Raw genomic sequence first — 15249 nt, 5'->3', positions numbered from 1 at the left:
TAAGTATCCTCTCAAATTATCTTCTATTCATTTACATAATTATAAATGTATATCAAATATTAATTACTGTATTAGAAATAGAAGTAGTATTCAGATATAATCAGCCTTCTAAATACTTAAAAGGCAATCTTAACTGACTCTAAAAAGAAAATGCAGTGACTACTTATTTCCATCAATAATCATTCTTCAGCCAATCATAAGATATCTTGCCATTTGCAATAACATGGATAGACCTAGAGGGTATTATGCTAAGTGAAGTAAGTCAGAGAAAGGCAAATAGTGTATGTGGAATCTAAAAAACAAAACAAATGAACAAACATAATGAAACAAACAGTCATAGAGGGCTTCCCTAGTGGCGCAGTGGTTAAGAATCCACCTGCCAAAGCAGGGGACATGCGTTCAAGCCCTGGTCCAGGAAGATCCCACAAGCCACAGAGCAACTAAGCCCGTGTGCCACAACTACTGAGCCTGTGCTCTAGAGCCCGCGACCCACAACTACTGAAGCCCGCGTGCCTAGAGCCTGTGCTCCACAACAAGAGAAGCCACTGCAGTGAGTAGCCCCAGCTCGCTGCAACTAGAGAAAACCTGTGCACTGCAATGAAGACCCAATGCAGCCAAAAATAAATTAATTTTTAAAAAAAAAGAAAAAAAAAGAAACATAGATACAGTAAAAAACATAGGTGGTTGCCAGAGGGGAGGAGGGGGGAATGGAGGGGGAGATGAGGGGAATGGGGGGGAAGGAGGGGGGAATGGGGGGAGAAGGGGGAATGGGGGGAGGAGGGGGAATGGGGGGAGGGGGGAATGGGGGGAGGGGGGAATGGGGGCAGGAATGAGGGGGGAGGAGAGAAATAGGTGAGGAAGATTAAGTACAAACTTTTAGTTACAAAATAAATGTTACAGGTATGAAATATACAGTGTGGGGAATATAGTCAGTAATTATGTAATATCCTTGTATGGTGACAGATGATAACTAGACTTTTCATGATGATCAGTTTGAAATGTATAGACATTATCAAATAACTATGTTGTGTACCAGAAACTAACATAGTGTTGTAGGTCAATTATACTTCAAAAACAAATTCATACAAAAGAGATCAGATTTGTGGCTATCAGAGGCAGGGGATAGGGGAAAGGGGAATTAGATAAGGTAGTCAAAAGGTACAAACCTCCAGTTATAAGATATATAAGTTCTAGGGATGCAATATACAACATAATAAAGATAATTAACACTGCTGTATGTTATAAATGAAAGTCGTTAAGAGAGTAATCCTAAGAATTCTCATCACAAGAAAAAAATTTTTTTTTCCTATTTCTTTTAATGTATCTGTATGAGATGATGGGTGTTTGCTAAACCTACTGTGGTCATCATTTCATGATGTATGGAAGTCAAATCATTATGTTGTACACCTTAAACTTATACAGTGTTGTACATCAATTATATTTCAGTAAAACTGAAAAAAGAAAACCCCACAACATACCCCATTTAACTTAAAAAAAAAAAAAGATATATCGGTTGAGTAACATGACCACTATTCCTATTTGGTCACTATATCACACTAGTTGCAGATGCAAGAATTTTGCAAAAATAAACTTTTGATTTTATTAATTCAGCATAATCTAGAACTGCAAAATAATTTTCACCATTAGCCATGGGGTTTAGAAATTAGGGGTCCAACTAAAATAGTGAACTGTCTATACAAACTACTCTTGACCCTAATAGCATAATTAATCGGAAACTGGTTTAATGGCTATTTTCCTTCAGGGTCCAACTGCCTATGTGCTAACTCGGGAGCAAAGTCACTATTTAATATGGAATCCCTGCAGTGGACATTGTTATGGACAATTTGATACATTCTGCCCCTTAAAAAGCGTGGGCTGTTTAATAGGTCCCGATAATGTAAGTATTACCATTTCCTCTTAAATGTGGTTGACTATTGCTTTTTTTAAATTGATCTGATTTTAATAATATTTTGTGTCAAAAAAATTTACATAAACATATATAATACCAATTAAAGAAACGCAGTGTCAAGCACAGTGGCAGAACTGTTCTAAATAAAAACTTCTGGTTGAAATTAGTCACCTGATCTTCGAGAAGCAGAATGAGGTTAAAGAAAGAATTTAGGATTTAGATTCAGACGACCTGAGTTTGTATTCTGGCTTGTCCTGTTTTCCCTTCCAAAGTAAGAGTTTACAATGCCGAACTCATAGTGTTTTGAGAACTAAATGAGCCAAATTTATCACCTGAAAAGACTGTCTTTCCTTTCTTCCTTTTCTTTTTCTACGAGATTCCCAGGTACCATCAGGTGATTCTGCTTGCACCCAGTTTGGGGGGCCATTTAACTATGAAGGGTACTCTATAAGGCGCTGGTTAAAAACACGAGTTATGGGATCACACTGCCTGAGTTTAAATTCCAACATCATCATTTACTACTTATGTAAGCTTAGGAAAGTTTCTTAATCTTATACAGCATCAGTTTCTTCACTGGTGAAATGAAGGTATTTGTTAGTAATTACTTTACAGAGTAGCTGTGAGAAGTAAATGAGATAATCAATGCAAAGCAGCTAACATACAGTAGCAACCCTGTGTTGGCTACTGTGACTGTGTTTATAATCATTATCTACCTGAGTGTTCTCTGAACTTTATCTGTCAGAAAAGTCATTTGAGCATATATCCCCAATATATGTATTTTTATTTATAAATTATATATGTATTTACTTATGGATCAATATATTATTTATATTACACACAGAAGAAACTCTTAAAATGAAAAGAAATAATTAGAAGATCTACTATTTCTTCTATTATGTCTGTGATGTGCACCCTACCTTGAAGACCACTGGTCTATGGGTTACTACTATAATTAGAGATAACATATGCCAAGCACTCAGCAAAGTACCTGTCTTTCATAGGTATTCAGCAAATGGTAACTATTATTAACTACAAGTGTGAAAAGAGCAGTGTAGTGTACAATTTGCATGTTATTATTTTTAATTAAAAGCAGTATCATAATCATAAATGATCTGCTAAGCTCCATCTATTAATACATGTAGAGAACCATCTTAAGGTCATATTAGTAATCAGGCAGAGTCAACAGGCATTGAAAAAGCCTACAGAGAACTCCATTCTTTGTCAAAATTATTAGTTCTCAAAACAATTACTGTATGGTTGACTAATTCACATAAAGCCCAAGTTTTGTGAGGAAGAAAGACCCCCTTTCCTCCTCTTCTAACAAGACAGGCAGCAGTGGCTCATGATGCCTGCCATCCCACATGGCAGCTGCTCTGAACCTGCTCTAAGCCTCGGCCACCCTCAGGAGAGGACCTCAGGCTCGCTTTGCAGGCCTGGCACTCTGAAACCTCAACTGCCCCTGCTCTACCACACCACCTCTTTGGACTGTCAGCCTTTTTCCTCCTCCACTCCTTTGCCAAGAAGTAAGTCTCCCCCTTCCACCCATGTTTGTGTTTCTACTCCTGTTCCAACACTTGGCTCCACTAACTGTCCCAACTTGGCCTCTATATGTTTTCTCTCTCCTTCTCCATCAATAGGCTCAGAAGTCCAACAATTCTAAAACATGCTTCTCCCAACCCAGCTACAGCCTAAACTACCATTGCCCCTCCTTCCTTTCCTTCCAAAATTCTTTAAATATTAATTATATGCCCTGCTTCCACTTCCTCAGTACACTCAGACTTTAACCGCCTATAATCTAGTCCTCTTCCCTGACCATTCTACAGAGATACCCTCTGAGAAGTACCATTATCTTGCTAATGCATAAATAAATCCGATGGTTTACTCCATTCCTCACTCTCCTGTCCTTTTCTATGGCAAGTGACACAACTAATCACCTCTTCATGGAAAAAAACACTTTCTCATCCTCGGTTTACTGATAAAGGACTGTTGATTTTCATTTCTCTGCAATAGTTCCCTAGGTTTCTTCCACTGGCTTTTCTTTCCACACCTTAAAAGTAAATTTTCCTGAAAGTGCTACATTTAGATTTCTTGCAGAATCACACATTATTTATTATATCTCTATCTAGTTTATCCTGGCAAAAAAAGTCACAATTCTGTCACTAGCCCCAGAATCTTTGGGTCCTGAATTTTCAACTGTTTGCTAGACACCCAGATGCTTTACCAAAATCACAAACTCAGGCCATCCACAACTTGTATCATTTCTCCTTTATCTCTAAAAAGAGCTCCTCCTCCTGGCCTTCCTACTTCTGTGGATGTCAGTTACCCCGATTCAAACCCCAGAACTGTCCTTGATTTTCCCCCTCCTTCACTTCCTCCTACTTCAATCCTTTTGATACCAACTCATATAGATTCTGCCTCTTCTGTTTCCAGGTCATATCATTATTGTTTCATCCTGCATTACTATAAGTAGCCAACTAAATAATTTGTCTCCAATTCAGTCCATTATTTGGTACACTGATACATACCTGTTACTGAATTTCAGCTTTCATCATTCAATGGCTCAAAAAGTACTGAGGGTACCTCACTGTATACAGATTTAAAAATAAATGTCTCACCTTGGATTTGAAAGCCCTATGTAACCTGACTTCTTTTTTTCCAGTGCTATTTCCCACTACTTTCTGCACATTCCCTACCCTACAGCCAAATTATAGTTCTTAAAGACCTTGCCTTCTTTAACCGACTTGCCCCTACCCCCTGCTGTCTAATCTCAAAAGAGCAAGGAATATTCCTGTTAACATAGAAGGAAATTATGTCACTCATCTGCATAAAACACTCCAGTGGCTTCCTGGCTCACTCAACAGTCAAAGCCTCAATCTTTAAAATGGCCCACAAGGCCTTCTATGATCTGACAGCTGCCCTGCCCCCATCATCTTCTGCTGATCTCTTTCTTGCTCTAATTTGCTCACTCCTCTGAAGTCACTTTGTCTTCTTTGCTGTCCCTCAGACACACTGTGCATCTGCTATTTCCTCTGCATAGATGACCCTTCCCCTGACCAGGTATCTTCATTAATTTCTCCCTCACTCCTTCATGCTCTTTCCAGTGAAAACGTCTCTACCTACCCTAAAATTTCACCTCTTCCTGCATAGTTTTCTCCATAGCCCTCGTAAGGTTAGCTTTTGCCACAACAAAATACCAGAAACCCATCCCCAAAAGAAATGGCTTCAGACAATTATTCTCATGGATCTGAGTCAGCTGGGATGGTTCTGCTGACCTAGGCTGGGAGAGCCCTGCTTCATGCCTTTTTATTCTGGGACTCAGGGCAATGACAATTGGCAGAGGCACAAGAGGGCAAGCAGGAACACACAGAGCTGCTTAAGCTTGGACACAGAAGTCACATAATGACACTGCTATCCCATTCTACTGACCAAAAGTCAAGAGGCAAGGAAATACATTTCTGCCCTTTTAGTGGGAGTAACTGCCAAGTAACAGGGCAAAGGCTGTGGGTATAGGAAGGGGTGAGGAACTGGGGCCAGGGATGCAATCTACCACATCTTGTATCATCTGATATCCCATGTATTTGTTTGTTTGCACTGTCTTTTCCTTAGCTACTGCATGCTGGTAGAAACTATGTTTCATTCACAACTTTATCCACAGTGATTAGAACTGAGACTAAATATAAGGTACTTGATTATGTTGAATGGACAAATTCACCACTCATGCACACAGTTACTCAATATGCCTACCACGTGCCAACCAGGAGCTGTGCTGGATGCTAATGATACAATGGTGAATAAAGCACATGGCAAATGTCCTCAAGGCAACATCTAATAGTCCAGTGAGATAAACAACTATAAACAATGATAAATACTAACAACAGTAATAAAATAGCTAACAATTATTGAGTACTTACTATGTACCAGGCATTGTTCTAAGAGGTATAAATGTATCAACTCATTTAATGTTATCATCATCCTTATGAGGTTAAGTACGACCATCCCACTTTTATAGAGGAGGAAACTGAGGCATACGGTAATTAAACTGTCCAAAGTCACACAGTTAGTAAACGTTGGAGCCAGAATTCAAATGCAAGTGGTCTGGTTCCAGAATTAATATGCTACAGTGCCTCAATAAGACAGGTGCTATCTCAGAGGTTACAGAGTGCTGTGGAAGGAAAGAGATGGACACCTACCACAATTAGGAGGCTGGGAAGAGCAAGGTTAGGAAAGGCTAGCCCGAGAAGGGAGTAGCCTTGTCTGTCTTCTTCCAAAAGATTCTAAGTGTCTTATCACCAGGAACTACCTTATTTCATCAACCTACAATTAATCGTAAGGTACACCTCAACTGCAGGTATAAAAAATGTTAAAAAAAAAAATGGCTGGTGACAACTATATGATGCCACTGATCATAAAGTGCTTATCAGTCTTAAAAATCAAAATGACAAAAAAATGTGCAAGCTACATGTTCCCTTTCTGTCTCTCTCTGCTGTCTCTCTTTATATAACATACATACACACACGAATACACATACATCTGCTACCATATATGCTAATGTAGTCTTGTCTTTTTTAGATTTGGTTTAATATTCAACAATATGATTCCCCATTAAGGATGAATTTTGATGTCACCAAGCCCAAGCTATGGAAATCTTTCTTTTCAAGAAGGCTTCCATATCCTGGCCTTTCCAGTGTTCAGGTATAATTTTTTTATTAACAATTAAATGTAGATATAGAAAGTAAGGAATGTGATATCGTTATATTGGGTAGCCAGATATATTTTGACCCTTAGTTCCACTCCTAGATATTTAGTCTAGAATAATATTTCATTTTCAAAGTTAGTTAAGCCCAATAAGAAAGACCATCATATCATGAACCAGTACACAAATATGTGAACGAGTAAGTTTTGATACAGTCCCATGACCCAAAAGAATGCCACAAAATATATTTCATTTAATTTTTTCAATGCTGGTCTCAATTCACTAAATTAATTTCATCACTGCTATTGAAACCTGAAATCAAACTGCAGGGCATGATCCAGGAGGGGCTCATAACATTAATTTAGAGGGTCCTGGACAGTAATAGATTATAAATAGTAAGCATGAGAACTGTTTACTAAAACTTTAAATGTGATAGCTATAGATATATAGATACTGTGTGTATAATATAAAATGTATTTTTTACTGTGGATCAAACCTTTCCAAAAGAAGTTTTGAGAAAAATCACCCTAGAGAAACTCTCCCATGTATACAAGGTAACATAACAATTTTCATAGGAGCACTGTTTGCAAAAGCCTAAAACTGGAACAACAGAAGAGATAAATTATGGTATATAGTAGAATATTTTATAGTGGTTACACAAATGAATTAATATTCATGAATATTAGTAAGCACACTGAAAATATGTATCTGCTATTCTAAATATAATGTTAAGGAAGAAAAACTGGCATGTTTACAGTATAAAATTATTACATAAATTTCAGAAAACATGCAGTATAATATATTGTTTAGGGATACATACATCTGTAGTTAAATCATAAACGCATTTCACTAATTTGCCTATCTCCACTGACTATAATGTAAACACCATGAGAGCAGGGATTTTATTCACAGCTCTGTCCCCTTCACTTGTGTAAGTAAGTGCCTGGCACACAGTAGGTATTCAGTATATGTTGAATGAAAGAGTGCTAAAAAACAAATTCAGATCATGGTTACTTCTGTGACAGAAAAGGGTGATAAAACAGAGAAAGAACCACAAAGCATTATAAGTTGTGATGCTTTATTTAAAGTAGGTCTTGGGTATATTTGCATCTGTTACATTATCCTCGATGTCTAACTAACTGAATGTCTGAGAGTTCATAATTTTAAACAAAAATTTAGGAAAGGATGTATAGCTATTGAAATTAAGTGTAACTGATTTCTAAAATTCCTGAACTATTTTTTCTTTTATAGCCAGAAGAGCTAATTTACCAGCGCACCGACAACGTGGCTGCAGCTGAACTACAAGACAGGTCACTTGATATCCATAAATGCATATGCAGTCTGTCACTAGGAGTGTTAATATCCAACTGAACAATTTTCCACCTGGATCAATGTACAATAATTTGGGCAATTAAACTTTAATTCACGTTTATAGATGCAAAGTACAAATGTGATCTCTAAATCCCAAGGCTCAAAAGAAGGCTGTAGCATCAGCATGGTGTGAGACATACAGCAGTGAAATCCAGCAATGATAGGTAGTTCTCCAAAAACTTTACCTCAGATTAGAGTTCAACGTCATGTTATTTATGGGTCTTGTTCAGACAATATCATAACCCTCAGCTTAAATATGCCTATTTTGTCCAATTAGTGCTTAAGTGAACTTCAGCTATTTTAAAAACCTAACACATGTACAAAGCTAGTAAGAGCCTATTTGAGCCCCAATAATACTTATAATGCTGTAAAATAGAACTTATTTCCCCAGTTTCACACGTGTGGAAACTGAGGCTCAGAGAGGTCCACATACTTGTCAAGTGTTAAAGGGGGCTTCTGAGCCCAGCCAGACCTTTCTAGTTTCAAAGCCTGTGTGCCCTTTCTACTGTCTCAAGCTGTGTGAAGAGCAGCATGTCAAGCTGCACAAGATTAAATGTGACCCTTTTTAAGGTATTATTACTAAAAAATACCAATTTACTCTCAACTGCAAATTTCAAATACAGCCTTATTTGGGATCCTAAGAACAACAAATTCCCCCCAAAAATCTTGTTTCTTCTAATAGTTTCAGAACACTATTTTTTATTTTTGTTTACAAGGGAAAAGTCAAGTCACCAAAAAATGGAACTTATCTTTTATAAACAGGATTGAAAAAATACTAAAAGAAAAAATCATGGACTGGAGGCCTCGCCATCTGACTCGGTGGAATAGATACTGTACCTCTACTCTGCGTCACTTCTTGCCTCTATTAGAAAGAAATCATGGAGAAGATGTGGAAGACGACCACAGAGCAGAACTGCTGAAACAGCTAGGAGACTACAGGGTAAGTAGTTCATTTCAAATTGGAAATTGCTCAGTACTATGGGTTTTTGGAATCAAAATGCCTAAATTACTCCCCAAAGTACACAGATGAAGCAGCACAGACTAAAAACTGTGATTAGAAGTTCAGATCTCAAGAATGAACCTGCCATTAAAGAGCAAAATGCCTCTATAAAACCAAAACACCACCTTTTTTTGTAGGAGGGTCCTATGAAAAATAATATCTTTTAAAAAATTGCAAGAGCATTAAATAAAATGAAAATATCTGGCTAAATCATGTTAGACTCAACTGAGCATAAAGACGAAACCAACCATTCTTGGTCAGATTTTTTTTTAAAGGATATTTTATACTAATTGCTTTTCACTGCTAAGAAAAATTCTCATTAATAGGCTTTCTCTACTGCCTGTCAGTAGTGCTGTGTGTTCACATCCTTTATCTGGATCCTAAAACCTAGAAAGTAGTCTCAAACTAAAACAGTAAGCCTCACTGGCTAAACAGTATGAAATCAAGTTGTACATTTAATTCTACTCACTGACTAAAAATTACCTTTACCTTATAAGGCTCATTTTTCAGCTGGGATGTTTTCAATTCAAGTAACAGAAAACTTACTTCAAACAAGCTTGAACATTAACAACTTATGGGCTTATTTAGGTAAAAGTTAGGGGTGAGTAGCTATCAGGGCTATACCACATGTCTGCAAGTCTTCCCACTCTGCCCTCCTCCATGTGGCGGCATCACCCACAGGATGGCTTTTCTTGTGGTAGCAAATGGCTGGAATAGTTCCCAGCAGGACTCACATCTGCACACATATTGCTCTGAGCAGGACAGAGCATCTGCGTGCCACTATCCCTTTCAAGTTTCCTAGATTATACATTCTTTTCTGTAGATCAACACTGAGGCCAAGGGGATAGAAGGTATTAACTTAACCTAGGTGCCTGGAATTGCACGGGTTTCTATGCAAACTTGGGGCTATTAGGAAGAAAGAAGGAAACAGTGGAGAGTGGCTGGGTGACTAACAGGTGTCTTAAACACCAAGTCAGTATGTTAGCAACTAAAACAAAAATCGACATTTAGCCTCTCTCCATTTTCTATATTGCTAATATATAGCTGGACAGGAAAACAAAACTAAATAAATGACTTTAAGATCCAAAAGGAAGACTTCCTATTACGAATATTAAGAACTGTACGTACTTACGTAGGGAAAAAATACAGTGAAAACTTCACGTTCACTAATGACTAAAAATTTTGTTTTGCTTTCCTTCAGTTCTCTGGATTTCCCCTTCACATGCCATACTCTGAAGTGAAGCCTTTAATTGAAGCTGTGTATAGCACTGGAGTACATAATACTGATGCGCCTAATGTTGAATTTGCTTTAGCTGTATATATCCACCCATATCCCAAAAATGTTTTGTCTGTTTGGATCTATGTTGCCTCCCTTATACGCAACAGATAATTTTTTCATTATATGTTTTATATCATGTAAAAATGATAATTAAGATATGAGAATATTTTTTAAGTGCTCTTGATCTAAGGGAAGAAAATACAAATAATGAAATAAAATTATCATTATTTTCAAAATATGCAAAATAACTTTTTATTTAGTAGTCTGCCTTGTCTCTGCCACTTTGACCCTAAATTCAACTGTGACAACTCAAGAGTTCCCGCTTACCCTATGAGCTTTATTCCTCTATGCTTTTGTACCTGCTCACCTCCTATCTAAAATGCTCTTCTTCTTTGCCAGTAAGACATCCCATGCTCTTAGACTGGAAGAATATTGTTAAAATGGCCATACTACCCAAAGCAATCTATGGATTTAATGTGATCCCTATCAAATTACCCATGACATTTTTCATAGAACTAGAACAAATAATCCTAAAATTTATATGGAACCACAGAAGATCCAGAATTGCCAAAGCAATCCTGAGGAAACTGAACAAAGCAGGAGGTGTAATCCTCCCAGACTTCAGAAAATACTACAAAGCTACAGTAATCAAAACAGCATGGTATCATCTCAATAGATGCAGAGAAAGCTTTTGACAAAATTCAACACCCATTTATGATAAAAACCCTGCAGAAAGTAGGCATAGAGGGAACTTTCCTCAACATAATAAAGGCCATATATGACAAGCCCACAGCAAACATCATCCTCAATGGTGAAAAACTGAAAGCATTTCCACTAAGATCAGGAACAAGACAAGGTTGCCCACTCTCACCACTATTATTCAACATTGTTTTGGAAGTTTTAGCCACAGCAATCAGAGAAGAAAAGGAAATAAAAGGAATCCAAATTGGAAAAGAAGAAGTAAAGCTGTCACTGTTTGCAGATGACATGATCCTATACGTAGAGAACCCTAAAGATGCTACCAGAAAACTACTAGAGCTAATCAATGAATTTGGTAAAGTGGCAGGATACAAAATTAATGCACAGAAATCTCTGGCATTCCTATATACTAATGATGAAAAATCTGAAAGTGAAATCAAGAAAACACTCCCATTTACCATTGCAACAAAAAGAATAAAATATCTAGGAATAAACCTACCTAAGGAGACAAAAGACCTGTATGCAGAAAATTATAAGACACTGATGAAAGAAATTAAAGATGATATAAATAGATGGAGAGATATACCATGTTCTTGGATTGGAAGAATCAACATTGTGAAAATGACTCTACTACCCAAAGCAATCTATAGATTCAATGCAATCCCTATCAAACTACCACTGGCATTTTTCACAGAACTAGAACAAAAAATTTCACAATTTGTATGGAAACACAAAAGACCCCGAATAGCCAAAGCAATCTTGAGAACGAAAGAAGGAACTGGAGGAATCAGGCTCCCTGACTTCAGACTATACTACAAAGCTACAGTCATCAAGACGGTATGGTACTGGCACAAAAACAGAAAGATAGATCAATGGAACAGGATAGAAAGCCCAGAGATAAACCCATGCACATATGGACACCTTATCTTTGATAAAGGTGGCAGTAATGTACAATGGAGAAAGGACAGCCTCTTCAATAAGTGGTGCTGGGAAAACTGGACAGGTACATGTAAAAGTATGAGATTAGATCACTCCCTAACACCATACACAAAAATAAGCTCAAAATGGATTAAAGACCTAAATGTAAGGCCAGAAACTATCAAACTCTTAGAGGAAAACATAGGCAGAACACTCTATGACATAAATCAAAGCAAGATCCTTTCTGACCCACCTCCTAGAGTAATGGGAATAAAAACAAAAATAAACAAATGGGACCTAATGAAACTTCAAAGCTTTTGCACAGCAAAGGAAACCATAAACAAGATGAAAAGACAACCCTCAGAATGGGAGAAAATATTTGCAAATGAAGCAACCGACAAAGGATTAATCTCCAAAATTTACAAGCAGCTCATGCAGCTCAATAACAAGAAAACAAACAACCCAATCCAAAAATGGGCAGAAGACCTAAATAGACATTTCTCCAAAGAAGATATACAGACTGCCAACAAACACATGAAAGAATGCTCAACATCACTAATCATTAGAGAAATGCAAATCAAAACTACAATGAGATATCATCTCACACCAGTCAGAATGGCCATCATCAAAAAATCTAGAAACAATAAATGCTGGAGAGGGTGTGGAGAAAAGGGAACCCTCTTACACTGTTGGTGGGAATGTAAATTGATACAGCCACTGTGGAGAACAGTATGGAGGTTCCTTAAAAAGCTACAAATAGAACTACCATATGACCCAGCAATCCCACTACTGGGCATATACCCTGAGAAAACCGTAATTCAAAAAGAGTCATGTACCAAAATGTTCATTGCAGCTCTATTTACAATAGCCCGGAGATGGAAACAACCTAAATGCCCGTCATCGGATGAATGGATAAAGAAGATGTGGCACATATATACAATGGAATATTACTCAGCCATAAAAAGAAACGAAATTGAGCTATTTGTAATGAGGTGGATAGACCTAGAGTCTGTCATACAGAGTGAAGTAAGTCAGAAAGAGAGAGACAAATACCGTATGCTAACACATATATATGGAATTTAAGAAAAAAAAATGTCATGAAAAACCTAGGGGTAAAGCAGGAATAAAGACGCAGACCTCTTAGAGAATGGACTTGAGGTTATGGGGAGGGGGAAGGGTGAGCTGTGACAGGGCGAGAGAGAGTCATGGGCATATACACACTAACAAACGCAGTAAGGTAGATAGCTAGTGGGAAGCAGCTGCATGGCACAGGGATATTGGCTCGGTGCTTTGTGACAGCCTGGAGGGGTGGGATGGGGAGGGTGGGAGGGAGGGAGACGCAACAGGGAAGACATATGGGAACATATGTTTATGTATGACTGATTCACTTTGTTATAAAGCAGAAACTAACACACCATTGTAAAGCAATTATACCCCAATAAAGATGTAAAAAAATAAAAAAAAATAAAATAAAATAAAAAAAAACCCAGCATGGTAGGGGCTTCCCTGGTGGCGCAGTGGTTGAGAGTCCGCCTGCTGATGCAGGGGATATGGGTTCGTGCCCCGGTCCGGGAAGATCCCACATGCCGCGAAGAGGCTAGTCCTGTGAGCCATGGCTGCTGAGCCTGCGCGTCCGGAGCCTGTGCTCCTCCACGGAAGAGGACACAACAGTGAGAGGCCCGCGTAACACAAAAAAAAATTAAAAAATAGCTATTAAAAAAAACCAGCATGGTATTGGCACAAAAACAAGACACATAGATAGAATAGAGAGACCAGAAATAAACCCATACACCTATGGTCAATTGATCTTTGAAAAAGGAGACAAAAATATACAATGGAGAAAAGACAGTCTCTTCAGCAAGTGGATGCTGGGAAAGCTGGACAGCCACATGTAAATCAATGAAGTTAGAACCCTCCCTCACACCATACACAAAAATAAACTCAAAATGGCTTAAAGACTTAAATGTAAGTCGTAATACCACAAAACTCCTGGAAGAGAACATAGGCAAAACATTCTCTGATAGGAATCACAGCAATTTTTTCTTAGATCAGTCGCCCAAGGCAAAAGAAATAAAATAATAAACAAATGGGGCGTAATCAAACTTATAAGATTCTGCACAGCAAAGGAAACCATAAACAAAACAAAATGACTACCTATGGACTGTAAGAAAACATCTGCAAATGGCGCAACCAACAAGGGCTTAATTTCCAAAATATACAAACAGCTCATACAACTCAATATCAAAAAAACAACACAATCAAAAAATGCGAAGACCTAAATAGACATTTCTCCAAAGACATGCATATGGCCAACAGGCACACGAGATGCTCAATATCACTAATTATTAGAGAAATGCAAATCGAAACTACAATGAGATATCACCTCGCACCGGTCAGAATGGCCATCATCAAAAAGTCTACCAATAAAAAAAAAAAAAAAAAAGTCTACCAATAAATGCTGGAGAGGGTGTGGAGAAAATGGAACCCTCCTACACTGTTGGTGGGACTGTAAATTGGTACAGCCACTATGGAAAACAGTCGGGAGGTTCCTTAAAAAACTAAAAATAGAGTTACAATATGATCCAGCAATCCCACTCAATCCCCTGGGCATATACCCAGAAGAGACGAAAACTCTTAATTCAAAAAGATACATGCACACCAATGTTCACAGCAGCATTATTTACAATAGCCAAGACATGGAAGCAACCTAAGTGCCCACCAACAGAGGAATGGATAAAGAAGATGTGGTGTATATACATATACAATGGAATAATTACTCAGCCATAAAGGAGAATGAAATATTGCCATTTGCAACAACACAGATTGACCTAGAGATTATCATACTAAGTAAAAGACAAATATTATATATCACCTATATGTGGAATCTTAAAATTAATACAAATGAATTTATTTACAAAACAGAAACAGGCTCACAGACACAGAAACCAAACTTATGGTTACCGAAGGGTAAGGTGGGGGAGGGATAAATTAGGAGTATGGGATTAACAGATATACACTACTGTATATAAAACTGATGAAGAACAAAGACCTACTGTATAGCACAAGGAACTATATTCAGTATCTTGTAATAACCTATAATGTACTGTATTGTAATGTACCTGAAACTAACATAATATTGTAAATCAACTATATTTCAATTAAAAAAAGAGAGACGGACTTCTCTGGTGGCACAGTGGTTAAGAATATGCCTTTTAATGCAGGGGACGTGGGGTTCGATCCCTAGTCAGGGAACTAGATCCCACATGCATGCCGCTACTAAGAGTTTGCATGCCACAACTAAGGAGCCCACGAGCTGCAACTAAGGAGCCCACTGGCCTCAACTAAGAAGCCCACTGGCTGCAACCAAGAAGCACACGTGC

The 15249-nt window shown here is 37.8% G+C and overlaps 1 protein-coding gene across 2 annotated transcripts in view; it reads left to right on the top strand.

Moving 5' to 3' along the window:
• The window catches only part of CC2D2A (coiled-coil and C2 domain containing 2A), a 135743-nt gene extending 125280 nt beyond the window's left edge, over nucleotides 1-10463 (top strand). For both annotated transcript variants that reach the window (XM_060148486.1, XM_060148487.1), the window contains 5 exons: nucleotides 1763-1897; nucleotides 6479-6601; nucleotides 7854-7912; nucleotides 8736-8913; nucleotides 10175-10463. In XM_060148486.1, coding sequence (XP_060004469.1) covers nucleotides 1763-1897; nucleotides 6479-6601; nucleotides 7854-7912; nucleotides 8736-8913; nucleotides 10175-10363 — 684 coding nt within the window. In that variant the 3' untranslated portion in view covers nucleotides 10364-10463. The remainder of the gene's footprint in view (nucleotides 1-1762; nucleotides 1898-6478; nucleotides 6602-7853; nucleotides 7913-8735; nucleotides 8914-10174) is intronic.
• Nucleotides 10464-15249: the final 4786 nt, after the last annotated feature.

This window comes from Lagenorhynchus albirostris, chromosome 4, assembly GCF_949774975.1.
Source record: "Lagenorhynchus albirostris chromosome 4, mLagAlb1.1, whole genome shotgun sequence".
Lineage (NCBI taxonomy): Eukaryota > Metazoa > Chordata > Mammalia > Artiodactyla > Delphinidae > Lagenorhynchus > Lagenorhynchus albirostris.
Note: the sequence above shows the minus strand (reverse complement) of the source record. Positions and strands in the feature narration are given on the sequence as shown.